General features: G+C 40.4%; 1 protein-coding gene across 4 annotated transcripts in view; it reads right to left on the reverse strand.

Moving 5' to 3' along the window:
* BCLAF3 (BCLAF1 and THRAP3 family member 3) overlaps positions 1-17,973 on the reverse strand; it is a 34,916-nt gene that overhangs the window by 6,669 nt on the left and 10,274 nt on the right. For 2 of the 4 annotated variants that reach the window (XM_021552939.4, XM_085559382.1), the window contains exons 3-11: positions 17,197-17,775; positions 16,189-16,854; positions 13,702-13,880; positions 12,887-13,001; positions 12,631-12,694; positions 11,665-11,783; positions 8,521-8,635; positions 4,505-4,600; positions 1-156 (exon numbers count right to left, since the gene is read on the reverse strand). In XM_021552939.4, coding sequence (XP_021408614.3) covers positions 1-156; positions 4,505-4,600; positions 8,521-8,635; positions 11,665-11,783; positions 12,631-12,694; positions 12,887-13,001; positions 13,702-13,880; positions 16,189-16,854; positions 17,197-17,775 — 2,089 coding nt within the window. The remainder of the gene's footprint in view (positions 157-4,504; positions 4,601-8,520; positions 8,636-11,664; positions 11,784-12,630; positions 12,695-12,886; positions 13,002-13,701; positions 13,881-16,188; positions 16,855-17,196; positions 17,776-17,973) is intronic. The other 2 variants (XM_021552940.4, XM_085559388.1) reach the window with 2 other exon arrangements.

Consider the following 17,973-nt stretch of genomic DNA (forward strand, 5'->3'; position numbering starts at 1 on the left):
CTTTTCTTTCCTCAAAAATCCATCTCTGAATTTATTAGTGGCAAATCCCCTTACACCAACAGAACGTAACCGCTGGTACTTAGCCTGAATATATAAACCCTTCTGCACTAAGCCTGATTTATAATGGGACTGCAAATGGCCATCTGCAAAGTTGCTCTGTAAGGGTGGGGAAAGGAAAAAAAAAAAGAGCAAAAAATGAGGGCACCAAAACTCAAAAGTTGATATTTGCAGCTATACACATGTAAAACTTCCACTACTCAATGACAGAAGCATGCATTTGCACGTGCACACCCTTTTCCTTTATGTCCCTCAGACCACGTGGCTCAAAGAACTGATGTATTGCACTTGCTGTTTAAAACACCTGAAATTATCTTCCTTGTAGAAAAAAATAAATTTATTGTACAACATTTTAACATTTTTTCAACTATTAATGAGGCACACAACATCAATAAAAAACTTTCAGACAACACTTCACTGCCACTACCAAATTCAGTGATGCCAAGCCTGCAGCAGGCACGCATGGAGTCTAAAGTGTCACACTAACACAAGTCAGTACATATGTTTTTCCTAGAGCTTTAATGTCTGACAGTCTGAACACACAGGCATTTTCTATGCCTTTGATACCTCCACAGTGGAAAACTGAAAACTAACCTAGTGTGGGACTAGGAGCAGAGGCCACAGAGGTATCAGAAGACTTAAAGGTGAAAACACAGAAAGGATACAGCAAGATCAACACTGATCACAGCAGCTGAAGTTTAAAAATATTTTCATTCTTAGGCACTAAGATCTCAAATAAAATAGGCAGTAAAAATCTTTAGAGTAATAAAAACATTACTTGTCATAATTTTCCATAGTTTTCCAACACTGCTATTTTGAGTTTTCCAATAGTCACTCCAAATTTAAACAATGGGTTTTCATCTAAAACCAGAGAAAATGTTCTGGCCATATAAATTCCTCTTATCTTTTACAATCACCTTTGAAGGGTAGGAGAAAACAAAATATGTCACAGAAATAGCCCTTCTTGAGCATGACAAAATTCCTTTGGTGAAATGTCTCCTTTTGACAGAGTTTGGATCACATTTAAAAAGTCACATGTTCTGAGGTTGCAGTAACTTTAGTACCACTTTTTCCACTGTATTTTCCACTGTGTGGCTGGTGAACAATAAAGAAAGAACTGTACAGAACAGAGGTTTCTTTATGCAAATGCAGAAGTTCTGTTACTTCACAAATAATTTCACTTTGCAGGAGACAAGTGAGAGTCTGGCCCCATCATTTCCCCAGGGTTACTCTGATGGGGGACACTTGCAAGAGCCCATTCAATGCCCATCACTTTTTGGAGAGTATCAGAGTGCAGGCACAAAGAATGTCCTTGCACTAGGTTGTATTACATGAGCATATGCCTATCACAGGGAAAACTGAAGGGCACCTTTAATGCTGGATTGATGCCCTGAATACAGCATTACAAGTTCCCAGTTCCCCACTCCTGCTATGGTTTCCTTGACTTCAGTGACTAGAAAGGAGGCCTTGGTGGTCTGCCATGGCAATTGTATGACAATAAACAAAGGACTAGAACAAGCAAAGAATGGGAAAAAGGTGCAAGGTATTGAAAATTGCCTTACAAACAGCTTAGACATTTCAACTCAATCATCTACATGTTCTGTAAGTGGGGAGGGAAGGACAGCAGTAATATTAATGTAGAACAGCATCACTTGTAGACAAAGCTAACAGATTATACATGCATTTGACAAATAGGCACCTCAGTCACACACAGCTTATAGCAAAACAAGATAATCTAAAGTATGTGGAAAACATCATTAACTTCCGGTCTAGAAATAAAAGAGTCTGCTGAAGTGACATCCAGGTTTACATTAGGACTGTTTTATAAATAAGGCTAATGACAATCCCTAGGAGCCTGAAGCTCTAAAAGAAGGGTATATGAGCATATCTATATGGCTGCACTGAGTGTGGCAGGGATGGAGTTAATTTTCTTCACAGCAGTGTGCATGGTCCTGAGTTTTGGATTTGTGACTAAAACTGCACTGGTAACACACCAGTTTTGGCTATTGCCCAGCAGTACCTGCACAGCAGCAACGCTTCCTCCTCTTTCCTTACTCTGCTGCTTAGCAAGAACCAGGGTGGGCAAGAAGCTGGGAGGGGACACAGCCATGACAGGTGGCCCAAGCTGAGCACAGGGATGTTATACACCACATAATCTCCTATGCAACAGAAACTGAGGAAAGGGGGTTTTGGAGCAAGCAGCCGTTGCTTGGGGGCCAGCAGGGCAGCAGTCACCTTGTGACAGCTGGTGAGTGACTGCCTTTGCATCACTTTTTTCCTTCATTACTTAAAACTGTCTTCATTGCAGCTCATGAATTCTCTCACTTTTGCTCTCCATATTTTCCATCCCATCCTGCTGGGAGAGGAAGGGAGCTGAATGGAGGGTGGCAGTAGCTGTGTGGTGCTATGCTGCTGGCAGGGGTGATCACAGCTGAATTTTTTTTAAGCAGTGAATGCAGTTTTAAAGATTAGTTTGCATTTACTTGCTTAAAGGCTGACTTAAGTGATTCATGATAAAGGGTCATTACAAAAAAGACCTTTTAAATTTTATAAGACTTCGCCAGATCCTTTATAAGGTATTTTAGAACAGCAGTTTTTTCTTTTCCCAAAAAATCTAACATAGTGCAGACCATATTTTTTTTTAAATACTCTGAGTAGTCATCACTTTTTGCTTATTTAAATTCCCCTATTTTATATATCAAGAAAAAATTGTGTGGGGCTTGATTTTTCTAGAGGTGGGGAGAGAGGAAGGCAGAGAATAGAATTCTATATGGGGGTTTTGTGAGTTTTCTGTTTCTTTGTATGTTGTTCTTTTAAATAATTAGCCAACAAAGTCCCGAGTATAGAAGATAGTCAAGTCACTGCTATTTCACCATCAGCACAGCAAGGAAATTTTGTTGTGCAAAAAGAATTTCAACATAAAAATTTAAAGAAATTAAGTCAAATCAACACCGCTGTTTCCATGGTAATGATAAAAGTGCAAATAAGCAAATAAGCAAACTGCAATATAAATGCATATGCCATTTTCTCTATAAATATTAAAGCATCATGGGACAGATCACCGGGTACTGCAATATTCATATATACGTGAGGTGGCAACTTAAATGGACACTTTCCTTCTTGTAGAATCAGCAGAACTGCAGAATGATGTAAATGAAAGGAGCATCAACCACCAACACTGCCCAAGGGATCCAGCATCCAGGGCTAGATCCCTCCATCACCTGGAGGTTGACAATACAGAGGGGATACAGAATAACAGGCTTTGATCTTTCTAGGTGTTGAAATAGTTGCATCAGGCTTTGAACACTTTGAACTTTTTAACTTAGAAAAAGACTTTCTCCAGCAGAATAAAGACAGCAGTTTTTGTTGGCGTTAGCTTAGCTATCTGACTAAGGTTGGCTGGCAAAGCACACCTAAATTGGAGAAAGTCTTTTTATCCAACAGCTCTTATGTTTGGGGTGAGGGTGGCGGGGGGAATAAGGGGGTGAAAAACCCACAACCCACATTTGTACTTCCCCACCTTTCAAAGTTTAATCCAAAAATGACAGCTAATTAGCCATTAAAACTGTACTTCACTATCTGCAAAACAGAAAGGTGACTATTATGTGTATTACTTTACTCTTAAGAGTGCATGTTAAAAATGCAGGGACAATTTCAAGGTAGAAAATTAGTGTAAGTTCTTTTGATTTATACTTTGCTCACATCAACTCTAACTAGACTCATGCAGAGCATGTCACTGTCAGCAAAACAGGAAATGTTTGGTTTTTCTGCTAAACCCAGGATACATTTTACAATTAAAAGGCATTTTATTATTTAGACAATTTATTATTGTATAATAAATTATACAATTTATTATTTATACAATTAAAAGGCCACTGCTCTACCTGAGAAAGAAGCAGAGTTGCCCATCTCTTTACCCTCTTGAGGCCCCAAGAATAAAACTTCACTTCTTTCAAATTTTTTTTTAATGCATAGCTAGCAGTATGCAGGGTATTCACAAGACATTATTTCCCCAGAAATCCCTACATGAATGAGTTAATGAAATAACAGTAATACAGTTTTGAAAGTAACACAACTCATGTCTTCCAGTCTTTAGAAAAAGCTCAGGTGTCTGTCACATGAAGGAAAAAAGGCTCAGCAGCTTGGGTTTTGGACAGATGAGTTTTCTAGTCATTGTGCAACTCCTGCATTTCTTATTCCTGACTCTGCAGTAACCCATTTATTTCAACTGCCTGCATACAACACTGGATAACCCTGCCCAATCCACTGCCAGCCCTCTCACCTACTAAAAGCTAAACCTCCCATTATTCCAACAGAAACAATTAGGCTTTGATGACACTATTTTTCATGGCACTTAATACTTTCAAAAGTGTGTCTCCTGTTACAAAATGCAACAGGTTTAACCACCATTTTACATAACAAACATCTTATAAAAGCTGATCTGTACCTTAAAGTGCCTTCTGATGGGTCCTGCATTTTCAAGGTGTCCTCTAATCCGTCTGTGGGGGTAAGTGTCACTTGATTTTGAAGCATAGTAAGAAGTCTAGTAGGAAAACAGTTATAGCTTCATATTATTAAATTATTCAAGAAAAAAGAATATAAATTGTTCAGGTTATACTAACAGATACTGCAACACATTCAGTCTTGTAGTGTTTGACACAATGACACTCTTTGAAGGAACAGGAGTAACAGAAGCATTGGGCCTGCAGTCCAGGCTGGCTGAAAGGACACCAGGGCCCACAGAAGGTAAAGATGATACAGATCATCCTCCTGGAATGTCATCCTCTTGGAGAGATCCAAGCAGCTGACAACACAGCTAAGGCTCTCCATCCCTCCCTCCCCTCCTAGAACAGATGCCTCAACTTGCATGTATCAAGTAGAGCAGAGAGGCTGCTACAGCATTCAGGGCTTGCACTAGGAACAAGGGCAATTGGTTCTCTGGACCTCCTGGTTAGCACGTGGCCATCACCCCTTAGAGCGTAGCACAGACACCTCCACAGCAAACAAACAGGGTGTAGCACATTGAGGTCCTTAGAAAATGCTACTTTTAACTCATTTCAAGGGAGCATTTGGGAACTGCTTGCCTGCCACACAAGCACAATTTCAAAAGCAAGTCACACAGACAACTAGTATTGAAATTGTACTGTAAACACACTGAACAGCTGCAATCAAACAGCTGTGGTTGCCTAAAACAGAGCACTCCCTCAGTCACTGACCTACCTGCATATTTTGGCTCTTTTCCAACTTTCCCTATGACAGCTACTTCTAGAGGATGTCATTCTCACCCATCATTGCATATGACTACCAATATTTACAGAAGCATTGGCATATACTTGCACATACGACATTGAAGTCCTCTATGGAGACAGAATGAACATGCTAATGAACTCTAAGCAATTAAATAAATTTGTTTGTTTATGATCCGTTCTTGAAAAATCACAGAAGTATCCCAATGCTGTTGAACTCTGTTTTCATCAGTTTGAAATACATTTCAAAAAGAACCTAAAAAGAGAACTCTCCTGAATTATTTAGTATATACTAACCTTTAATAATAAATGTAAATGCATGCTTTGCTGTTCCCAGAATTTCTGTAATCTAACAAACTACCAAGCCTTTCTGGTAAAACTGTTAATAATGGTGTGGGGAGAGAGGGGGCCATGAATATAATGGAATGATGTTAGAAACCAAGATAACTTTTAACTAGGATTTAAGTTAACTTTTTTCTTTTTTTAGACTATGTTATTGCCTACAAGTCAACTATTCAGCTTCTTACAATGCCTTGACAAGAAAGTATCCAGAGAACAAAAAGAGAAGAAAAATTTTATGAAGTGAGATCAAAATGGCTTTTTTAAGAAAAAAATAGGAATTTTCCAGTTCCCTTCTTATTCTAAGAAAATAAAGACACTCCACAAAATCAAATTAACTTTCTACATACAACACAATTAAATCAGGAAGCTCTTGGCTTAAGTACACTCTTCCTTTAAGCTGGGAATCCATCAAGATGAAAAAAAAAAAATAGAAAAACTTCCCATTGTAGTTCAAAATAAACCTCTAGGAATTAAAATAAACTTTGTCTTAATTAAGTCTGGATACAGCCCTGCCCATCCCCACCTTCCTTAAGACTAAAGTACATTCACAGAAATATTAACATTAGAACTACTTGATGCAAACTACTTAAGCAAACCACTTTCTAGGAATTTCTTAAACCAGAGGCTTTGAAAGAAAAAAAAAAAAAAAGGAAAAAATAAAAAGAGTAAAATAAAATGAAAAAAGGGAGGAGGGGGAATACACATGTATACTTTCTGATTTTCTACTTCACTCTAGCTAGCCTCCTTTTCTAAGTACAGTACAAGGCTAAATGAACAAATCTTTCAATCAAGCTTAGATATACAACTGTACCTTTCAGGCCTAAGTTCTCCTCAAGTTTAAGCTCAACCCCCAATTATTGAATATTAATATCACAAGCATAGTATTGTGATTATTTAACTTAAGTTTTTGAGTTTTCTATTTGTCTGCAAACCAGCTTCTGTAAGGCTGACCATGAAGAACCATTCTGCCTTCAGGATGTCTTGCACTTTTAATATCTATGTTTTCACACCCACTGTTCTTCCAAAGGAATTACTCCTTACTGCAGTGCAAGTTGCTAAAAATTGCATGTTTGCAGCTCACTATTAAATATGACAATGCAATCTTCCTGAATCTTTATTGCTTTTAGAAATAACTCGGCGTCTTTTTCAAACCAACCTCCTTTTTATTTGTAATTACAGTATTACTGTGGTGGGTAGACCTTGGCTGGGTATCAGGTACCCGCCAAGCAGTTCTCAGCAGGGCTGGAAGGGAGAAAATAAAATTTTAAAAACCTCATGGGTCAAGAAAAAGGCAGTTTAATAAAGCAAAAGCAAAGACTGAACGTGGAAGCAAAGGAAAACATAAAATTTCTTCTCTGCTTCCCAGGAAGCTGTATTTCAGTGCACAGTGGCTGCTCCAGAAGAGAAACATCATAATAACCAATTGCCTCCCACACTCTTCTTCCTTTCTTTGAGCTTTTATTATCATTAATTCCTTTCTCTTGGCTGAGCAGATGAGGTCATATGGTCAGTTTGTATCAGCTGTCCTGCCTCTGTCTCCTCCCAAGACCTTGCCCATGCCCTGCCTACAGGATGTGGGGTGGAAGGTGGGAGAGGCACCTCTGCTGCTGTGGAGCCCTGCCCAGCAGCAGCCAAACGCTGCTGTGCTCCCAGCACCTTTCTGGCCCCCCATGCAAAGCACAGCACTGTGAGCGCTGCTGTGGGAAAGTGAACTCCAGCTCAGCCAGATCCAGTGCAGTTACTTAATGAGCCATTGCCACTTGCTTTGGGAGACTTGAATCTTAGTCTTGAGTAAGTAATGTTTTTACCATTAAAAACTTGTGTTCCTTTACACCGAAGGAGGCATTTTGTATCTGCAAAGCAGCTGCATTTGAGAGTTGAACTACATGAAAGCTACTTTTGATGGACCTCAGAAGTTACATGGGCTCCTGGAACCCTCTCCATAGGGTAATAAAGAATGACAACTTATGTTAGTCTTCTCCTTATTTTTCAGCCATGAGAAAAAAACAAAAAAAGTGGTTTAGAATTGTACTGAACATATTAAAAAAGCTTTCCTGGTCTCACCAGTTCCCCAAGTTATACAAGCACAAACACCCAGAATTGATTACAATTCTTTAGAAGGAACTTTCCACATGAGACAAATTTATTTCTACTGGACCTAATATTATTGTCTTTCCCACTTCAGTATTGAAGTATACTGCAGAAAGATAGCCTAAAGAATAATTGTCCAAAACTAGGTTTCATAAAAACAATGGAATATCACATCTCTTGAATATTGCATAACATTTCATCTTCAGGAACATTTTTCAGCTATTTCTTGTTATTTCAATTATTTGCTCCACATCTTTATGTAAAATAAGTGGTTTTCAGACCTTCTATCATAATGAAGAGAAAAGAAACACTGCTTCAGTAACAATAACACCTACACAAGATTCAGGCCTTCCCTTCCTACCATTGACAGCTAGAATGCAGAAGAGTATTCTTTTCCTCAAACTACTTAATATTAGCTCAGATTATGTGCTCAATAACAAGGCCTTCTATTTTATGATTCAGATAATTACACCATTATGTGGAAGAAATGTGATATTAGAAACAAACTTTTATGAAAAGAAAAGGAGTGGTATCAAAGTGGTTTTAGCTCAGATGTATTAATCTCTGCTTCAAAAAATACCAGAGGAAGTACTCTTTCACTAGAACTGTGAAATTATGAGTAGTTTTACTGTTGAACACAGACAGAAGATAAAAAAATCCCCAGTCAAAATTTAAAAGGGCAGGACATCACAGATTGTTAAATTTAGATCGGCATAGACAATGCAGCAAAACATGACTTATACATTAACAGTGCAGGAGTTACTATTTCTAGATTTAGGCTTACCAGATGAGGTCTCCCAATAAATTTCCTGAAAGGTGGCTTCATGAACCTCATAGGCTTTTGGAAACCATCAACTTGAGATGTTTGTAACTTTGAAAGATTGCAGCTCTGCTGGTTCCTGATGTGTGAGAGAGAGAGTGAGCACAATTAATTATCTAAAGCCACAGCATATCAACACCCTGAGTTTTAAATTAGCTTAGCCTAACATCTGTATCAGAAATGCAAGGTGGCAGCTTATAAATTAGTTAGGACAATCAACAAATTCCTAGTCCAAGCTCAAAGCGCAGAGAATTCCAGAGCAATCCGCGTTCTCTCACAGCGCCAGAGGAGCGGGGGCGCCGGGCCGGGAGCTGCGGGCTCACCCTGCCGGCGGTCACTGCTGCCCCCTGCTGGCGGAAACGCCTCCGCGCCCGACACACCCACGGTCCTGCCGCGGCATTCCCGATCCCACAGAGCCTGCCCTGCCGCGGCATTCCCGATCCCACAGAGCCTGCCCTGCCGCGGCATTCCCGATCCCACAGAGCACAGAGCCTGCCCTGCCGCGGCATTCCCGATCCCACAGAGCACAGAGCCTGCCCTGCCGCGGCATTCCCGATCCCACAGAGCCTGCCCTGCCGCGGCATTCCCGATCCCACGGAGCCTGCCCTGCCGCGGCATTCCCGATCCCACGGAGCCTGCCCTGCCGCGGCATTCCCGATCCCACAGAGCACAGAGCCTGCCCTGCCGCGGCATTCCCGATCCCACAGAGCACAGAGCCTGCCCTGCCGCGGCATTCCCGATCCCACAGAGCACAGAGCCTGCCCTGCCGCGGCATTCCCGATCCCACAGAGCCTGCTCCCCCGCGGCATTCCCGATCCCACAGAGCCTGCTCCCCCGCGGCATTCCCGATCCCACAGAGCCTGCTCCCCCGCGGCATTCCCGATCCCACAGAGCCTGCTCCCCCGCGGCATTCCCGATCCCACAGAGCACAGAGCCTGCCCTGCCGCGGCATTCCCGATCCCACGGAGCCTGCCCTGCCGCGGCATTCCCGATCCCACAGAGCACAGAGCCTGCCCTGCCGCGGCATTCCCGATCCCACAGAGCACAGAGCCTGCCCTGCCGCGGCATTCCCGATCCCACAGAGCACAGAGCCTGCCCTGCCGCGGCATTCCCGATCCCACAGAGCACAGAGCCTGCCCTGCCGCGGCATTCCCGATCCCACAGAGCCTGCTCCCCCGCGGCATTCCCGATCCCACAGCGCACAGAGCCTGCCCTGCCGCGGCATTCCCGATCCCACAGAGCACAGAGCCTGCCCTGCCGCGGCATTCCCGATCCCACAGAGCACAGAGCCTGCCCTGCCGCGGCATTCCCGATCCCACAGAGCCTGCCCTGCCGCGGCATTCCCGATCCCACAGAGCCTGCCCTGCCGCGGCATTCCCGATCCCACAGAGCCTGCTCCCCCGCGGCATTCCCGATCCCACAGCGCACAGAGCCTGCCCTGCCGCGGCATTCCCGATCCCACGGAGCACAGAGCCTGCCCTGCCGCGGCATTCCCGATCCCACGGAGCACAGAGCCTGCCCTGCCGCGGCATTCCCGATCCCACAGAGCCTGCCCTGCCGCGGCATTCCCGATCCCACAGAGCCTGCCCTGCCGCGGCATTCCCGATCCCACGGAGCACAGAGCCTGCCCTGCCGCGGCATTCCCGATCCCACGGAGCACAGAGCCTGCCCTGCCGCGGCATTCCCGATCCCACAGAGCCTGCTCCCCCGCGGCATTCCCGATCCCAGAACCTGCCCTCCCCACGGCATTCCCGATCCCACAGCAGTAGACAGACACCTACACCCTCCAGTGTCATCCTCAGCAAGCAACTGATTCTGGCTTTGGGCTTTTTTGCTTGCTTGCTTTTATGGTTTGGTTATTTTGTTAGTTTGTTTGGGGTTTTTTTCCAAGAATATTGCTAATGCAGATATATCCACAAACCTCTAAAACATTTACCATGAAAAGCAACTGCCAGAAGTCAGAATTTGTATTTCACAAAACACACAGAAACAGTTTTTGTAACTACAAAACAAGTTAAGGAAAGAAAACAGCAGCACACTTGATAAGCTCAGAGGAACTGCCAGGATCTCATGTGAGCTATTAAAGCCTCTCAGCCTTAAGAAAATTCTACATATCATTCATGCCATTACTGCCCTCAGCCTACATTCCCCTGACAGTGGAAGCCCTAACAATAAACTCCAGGACAGCCATACCTGGCAGGGAAATTTACATTTCTCACAGAAGATAAACAGGACAGTAACTGGGGAAGTGTGCTGGGAAAAATGAAGCAAGTCCAGGGATTTTTGCCTCCACTTGTTAAACTTTTTTTGTTTCAAGAATCTCAAATACAAGAAATTTCTTTTACAGCTTCCTAAGTCTGTTCTTCATATGCTGCTCTTTGTTTTTCCAAATGTGTGTATTGCCATTAGCTGCCATTACAGACTGCATTTAAAATGAACAATCTCCACAAGAAACTATGGACTATGCGTGGATACATTTTATTACACTCTGGAAATTCATTAATCAACATTTCTACTAGCAGTCTCTCTCTCTAATCAACTGACCTCACAACATCAAAAGTGATACAGGATGACTCAGGTTAGCAAACACCTTTGGGGCAAAAACCTTTAACAAACCTGTTGGATGAATCCATAGGAGTAAAAGGCTATTCCAAAAACCTAAGTTTTCAAATTCTCCAAGAATCAGAAAAATTCCAATTATTTGCTGATATTCCACATTACCAAACCAGCAGGGCAACAAAACAATATATTCATCCTAGAATGCTTTTACAAAACTACAAAATACCATGAGAATGTTGTTACGTGGCACATTGAGGAGTTTAAAAATCTTAAACTTTTTCAAACTAACTTTGTCCTCTCTTCTCATTCAGTGCTACAGTTTGTGCTTGCTTTTCATTTTTACCCACTGCAGTTTAACCTCTTTCAAGGTAACACCTCATTACAGAGTAGTTTGCAATGTATGTCAGTTGGATTTCAGTCCCAGTCAAACTTACAAGGCTTAACAGTGGAAAATAATCACCACAAATGTGAATGTAACTGTGGAAGGGCCCTAAAATTAACACATAAGGGAACTATAGGCTTGGGCCAACAAGATTATTTGCTCATTACCTTGGAGTTACACCATCTACATGAAACACTCTCTCATCTTCATTCTTCAATCTCTCTTTTCTTCTCCTTTCTATATCATACCGTAGATCATTTGGATCTTCTAACACTCTTACAATGTTCTAGTTAAAAGGAAGGGTTGAAGCCAAGTTAGCTGCTAAGAACTGAACACCAACCTGATTCTGTCCTTCAGGAGCAGCACCCTATACATAACCTGTTAACATAGTTCAGTTATCTCTACACAGGACAGGTTCATACAAAAGATCCAAAGTCTAAAGCAATAAAAAGTGGTCCTAAGCAATTATCCTTTCTTGCCCCATCTGCCATTTTACAAGTTTCCCTACAAGAGTGAATAGAGCACTGGAATTCTGCAGAGTTGCCAAGGCAGAAATATTCATGTAAGTTTCAGTAAATCTTAAGAAAGTTCTACTATCCTTAATCAAGGAGAATCTCCATGTACCTGTACTAGAGAAAAGGAATGGTAACTTAAATCATAGCAAGCAGAGATTTAAAGGGGAAGATAGAAAATCTTATGACCCCAGATGAAGTCATGGGATAAAATAGCATTCTGAGGAATTATGTGGATTTTGAGTCATTGTAACATTAAGTTACAAGAAACATTAAGGCTTTTTGTAACCTTAGAGGAAAACCAAGAACCACACATCAGTCAGGAACTCAGTATTTACACTATTTATAAACAGACAGAGGTTCAAGCAGCAGGAATAATCACACTCCAGCTACTCAAGAGAACACATCTGCATTTTACTGCTCAGTGAACACAGTACGCTTACATTACTGTGGTACCTGTAAATATGCTCGGGTGTGCATTTTTTCAAAATGCTCAGAATTACTGCTGGGCTTCACAGCATGTAAAAATGATGTCCCAATAGCAAGGGGAAAACATTGCTTACATGTATAGCTATAATAATAACTTACTGTTTGACAAAAAAAGTTAAGCAATTAAGGTACCTGGGGAGATTCAGATGGCACATTTCGTTTGTTCTGAAGTTCTGCTAGAGACATGTCAATCCTCCTGGAACACAAAAACACTGCATAAAAATAAATCCCATCACTATAAAAGCAAAAGCATTCTTGACCAGACTACAGAACATATTAAAGATACAGGCAGGTAAAAATAATGAATAAAAATTTCACACTGTGTAAAGTCTACTGAAGATTAATTACCTTAATGCAAGTAAATTAAGACAAAAAGTTCAACAATTACCTGTGAATTTCTGGATCCAGATGTGTTTTAACTTCATTTGTATTTGCACTTGATTTATCCTGAATTTTGGAGAACCGTTCATGTAGAGTTATGTCAGAAGATGCAAAATAATTTGCTGTGAAGAGATATTAAATACAAGAATGTTATTTGTAGTATTTGAAATGCACAGTGGAAAAGATCTTTTAAAAGATTAACTCTAAAGGATACCATGACAACTCTATTGAAATGAAATTTCAAGCTATTTCCACTTGTAGTTTAATATTCACAAATGAAAGATTAGGCCAGCCCAACTTAGACAACCTTATTTGGTAAGATTAAACTCAATTGTCAGCTCTACCATGGAAGTACTCAAATTACTTGAATCTATTATAAAGTTCAACACTGAACAAGATGCAGCTGCCTAAACACTAATCTGAAAATGTAAAGGAACTATACGTAACTAGAGAGCTGTGATTACAGCAAAGCTCCCTTATTCCTGTCATGTTTCCTGAACAACCAGGTTACTCACCCACAGTAGCATAAAATCATTTTGATATTTAATCTCCACAATAATGCCTCAGTTATGACCTGAGACCTTCCTGCAGTCATCCTCTACCAACTACTTTAAATCCTCAACCTGCATTTTTTTTTTAAACAATACAAAAGGAAGCCAAAATACAAACAAAGCCAATGGCAAACATCTGAGACTTACAGGGACCTCGTATCTAAACCACCAGCTTTGGGTTTAGCAATCTACATTTGCAATATATAATCTTTATATATATATATCTAATATATACATAAACACATATATATACTCCAAATATTACAGCCACCTTTAACTTGATGAATAATTGTGATTATTTCCTGAGTAAATTCTTTTGATGGGTCGTTCTCAATGTTTTGTGTTATAGATTCCATGTGCTCAAATACTGGATGAAAATTCTCACTTTTTCTGCCAACAGCAACCAGATCGTGGGACATCTGTCTCTCTGTACTGTGACTAGAAGCAGTCCTGGAATAAAAAAATGTATAGTTTATTTTAAAGCAAATATCTAAATCTGAAAACTTTAAATAGACAAATAGAACACAACAAATTAAGAAGTTCATTTTAGGAATAAATGGGATTAAAAGCCAAAATCTCATTTTGCTCCTTTTTTAATTATAAAACTTGTAAGACCACAAGGAAGACAATCTATATTAAAATATGAAGAGATAATTTCACTTGTAGAACTTTTGCTTCTGTGAAGTACGTAATACAAAATTTGTGAATTTTAAATTTAATTCAAAAATTATTTTAAATTTAATTCTAGATTATCAACCCTAGATAAAATTAAGATCTTGATAGACTTATTTAGAATAATTCTGAAAGGCAGTTATGCCTGTGTCTTGTTTATAAAGAGCTACCAGGCAATTTTCAAGAATAGGTCAGAGATAAGAAAAAGTCTCACATCTTTAGGAACTGAATCATCACTTCAGCCTAGTGAAACAGCAGTGAAACAGCTTCAGTAGCAGTGTGTGAACTCAAGAACGTGCTCACCATCTTTTTGTAAATTTTTACTCATTCTAAATAAGTTTACACCCCAAATGGTTGCACTGCTGCTCAAAAATTATTTTGACAAGAAAGCCAACACTTCAACAACCATACTGTTCTTGCTGCAAGGAAAATGCTTGTCATTTAAAAAAAAAAATTAAGGACTCTAAGAGCTCAGGTAAAAGATTTTAGGATGAAGATTTTCAGTTGTTCATTCTGCAAAGTGATTATGTGCCTGGCCACATTGTATCAGAAGTATACAAGACTAGAATTCCATACAGGTATTGCATCAAAAATAGTCTCTAGCAGATGCCAAAAATCATCTATTTTCCCTTAGCAAACCAGGAATAAGCACATGCAAGAAGGAATCCAAGCAACCTCAGGTTTAGATGTTTAAATCATCTACCTGCTCTCCAGGTTTATAAAGAAACTATTCTTCTTAACTGAGTCATTTCAAGTCAGGTGCTTCTTAAATGCCTAAAGTAATATGAATATTCCAAGTCATTAGCTTCTGTAAAATTAATGTTCTTATATTTGAAAAAATAAAATATTTAGCACTTCTGGCTGCAGAAGGAAACTGTCTATAAATTTAAATTAGCTGTAATCAATGCAGTAGTTTCTTTGGTCTGCAAACAACTACCATGTTCATTGTGCATGACCTTCAAAAACAGCAGCAAGAGGCTCCTAGATAGAGGAATCATCCTACGGGTTTGAAACAAAACCCAACAATTTTCCTGACATTATCATTCAAGAAGTCAAATCCCCATCCTAGCCCAACTGTGGGTAACGGGCATTACTCCATCTCCCTCTCCTCAGTCTTTAATTTCAGCCCCTTATGTGCAGCAACTTGTCTTCGCAACTCTCCCATTTTATTACGTATTTTTTAAATAGTGCAAAGTGAAGAAAATTTATATAAATGTTTTATCTGGGACAAGAGGCAAAATCCCTTTAAAATTAAGGCTGATCATTTTGGAAAGGAAGGGAATCTCTTCTAAAAGTCATTACTACCAATATAAGTTATTCTGGCCTGCAACAGCAAGACAACAAATCAGAAAACCCCACAAGAATTTATCAAAACCAAGCTGCTTACTCTCTACTGTGTATTTATCATCTAAAATTTCATACTACTGCCACTTTTTCTTCCACTGCAGCCAGCACTACTGGCTAAATGCAAACACATATATTACACAGAAGACATCTGTAAGCAGACTCTACTGCTTTTTAGTTCTGATGGCTCAATAGGTTGCCACTTTGCCCCAATAGCCAGAGATCTCCTGGTTCTGGCAGTTTTACTGAACTTGAGATCCTGAACACCTGAATATGTGCTTGAGATTTATGAATTTAAAGGTTAGCTGATTTTTAGAAAAAAGAAGGGAAGACAGTTTAAAAAATTGCCATCGTATTTCAGATTAAAGCACAGGACTAGGCTTATCTGCATTTGGGTTTTGGTTTTTTTAGGGTTTTGTTTTTAAATAAAAATAACATATTGACTTACCATAACCAACTTCTAACTACAGATTTGTTATCAGGCATATCTACTCTTTCCACTTCCTACACCTCCATAAAATGTTGGTTTTTGTTGGTTGGTTGTATTTGTTTATTTTAATAGAGGTTTAATAGTTAACTTTAATAGTTAAAAGAGAGGAAAGTTACCATTTTAGAAGAAATAAAACTAAAAAGGTACAACCATAGTTTGTCATGGTTACCTCCTAAAGAAACCATGCCTCCCTCCAATATTCATAAATTGTAAAGAGACAGGAAGAAAGCAGAGGTGAAAGAAAACCAATACCTGTACTTGGTCACCATTTTCTTCATATCCACTTTGACAGTGAGATGGTCTCTCATACAGTTGGCATCTGACATTTTCACATCTGAAACAGTATGACTTGCATCACGCTGGCTACTGGAAGAATCTGCATTTTTCCTCATTTCCCCGTCTTTCCTCACTCTTTCATTCAGTTTGTTTTTAAAAGACCTCAGCTCAACATCTGTTTTGGAAGAGTTAACACAAGCATTGCAGCCCTTCTTTGAACTGCATTTAACAGGTTCTTCAACGTGCCGTTCTTCAGTCCGCCTCACTCTGCCCCCACTGAAGTAATCCAGCTCCTTGCTGTTCCGGGCGCCCTTGGAAGAGCCGTACTTCTGCTCTTCCTGCTTCACGTACTTCTGAGCTCTGTCCTCTGCAAAAGGCTTCTCCCCGTCCAGATGCCTGCGCCGTTTGTGACTGTACTCATAGGCTATCTTTGTGACAGACCCCCCCAAGTACTCCCTCTCGGCCGGCCGCTGGGACTGCACACCCGGGTATCTTTGCTCCTCCTCTTCTTGGCAAGGTGGAAAAGAACGTTCTTGCTTCCACTTGGAATTTCTTGCTACATCTCCACCGTCATACCTCTCCATTTCCTTAGCCCTTTTAGATGCGTGCCCATATTCTCTGTAATCGTGATCTTCAGGATACCTGTGTTGACATAAAGCAATTTACACTTGCACTAGAGAAGAAAGCGAGAACTTATATGTGCAGAATGTTGGACAGCAGAATGCGTGGCAAGTTAACCCATAATCCCTCGGCCAAGGTACAGATGTGCAGGGGCTCTTAAGAGGGAAATATTATCCTTTCATACTCTAGCCAGCAATATGATTTACTTAAAAGACAAATACTTCACTACTACCAGTCGCCCATAATTAAACTACAAAGTGGCCAACGTGTTTCAAGTTGGATATCTTCAACTATAATGAAAATAGACTTTCACTTGAGGCTTTACACCACAATACCCAGGGTTTAATTATTTTATTCCTATACCTCTTCTGTAAAGAGCTCCTTGTCGTAAATTCATCAGAAACTCTTCTGGGTGACTGACCATACTTCTCTTCGTGTAACCTCTGGTGCCTCAAGTCATCTTCATGCCATTTTCTTTCAAGTTTGCATGAATCCCCTAATGGTCTATGAAAAGGTTTCATTCCTTTTTCATTTCCAGTGACTTTGTAGTGATCAAACATGCATCTGTCCTCCATTTTGTGCTGGTAAAACAGACGATCATGCTCTTTATAAGGTATTTCCGAGTATTTTGGTGGTAATTGGCATCTCCTATTGCTTTCAGTCCTTTCAGATGAATGTGTTCTGTAGGGCTTATGACTGTAAGCATCTTCCATGGGAATTCTTTTCAAGTTTGGTGAAGGTGACCTACGTTCATATATTCTCTGGTGGTTATTTCCATGGGGTGCAAACCTGGAATTGCCATGTCCATACTTTTCATCTTCTGCTCTCCAAGGCATAGACTTCTTTGGGTCCTTACGAAAGCTTTTATATTCACAGTCATAATTAATATGAGCATGCCTTTGCCTATGATGCTCTGGAGTCCTAAAAGCTGGAGATAAGGACCTAAAGCAAAAATAAAATCCACTCTGAGCAGTTCCATAAAATTAAATCAATTTCTTAATGAGAACATCTATTTCCTGAGGAAGTAGAGTTTAGTACATAATTTTAATCAGCTTGTAAAAAAATTAACACCAAATTATCAAAGTGGCATTTTTCTGGCCGAGTACCAGGCTTACTTTTACTCTGTTGAAAGTTTTCATA

The sequence above is a fragment of the Lonchura striata genome, chromosome 1, assembly GCF_050655825.1.
Source record: "Lonchura striata isolate lonStrDom1 chromosome 1, ASM5065582v1, whole genome shotgun sequence".
NCBI lineage: Eukaryota > Metazoa > Chordata > Aves > Passeriformes > Estrildidae > Lonchura > Lonchura striata.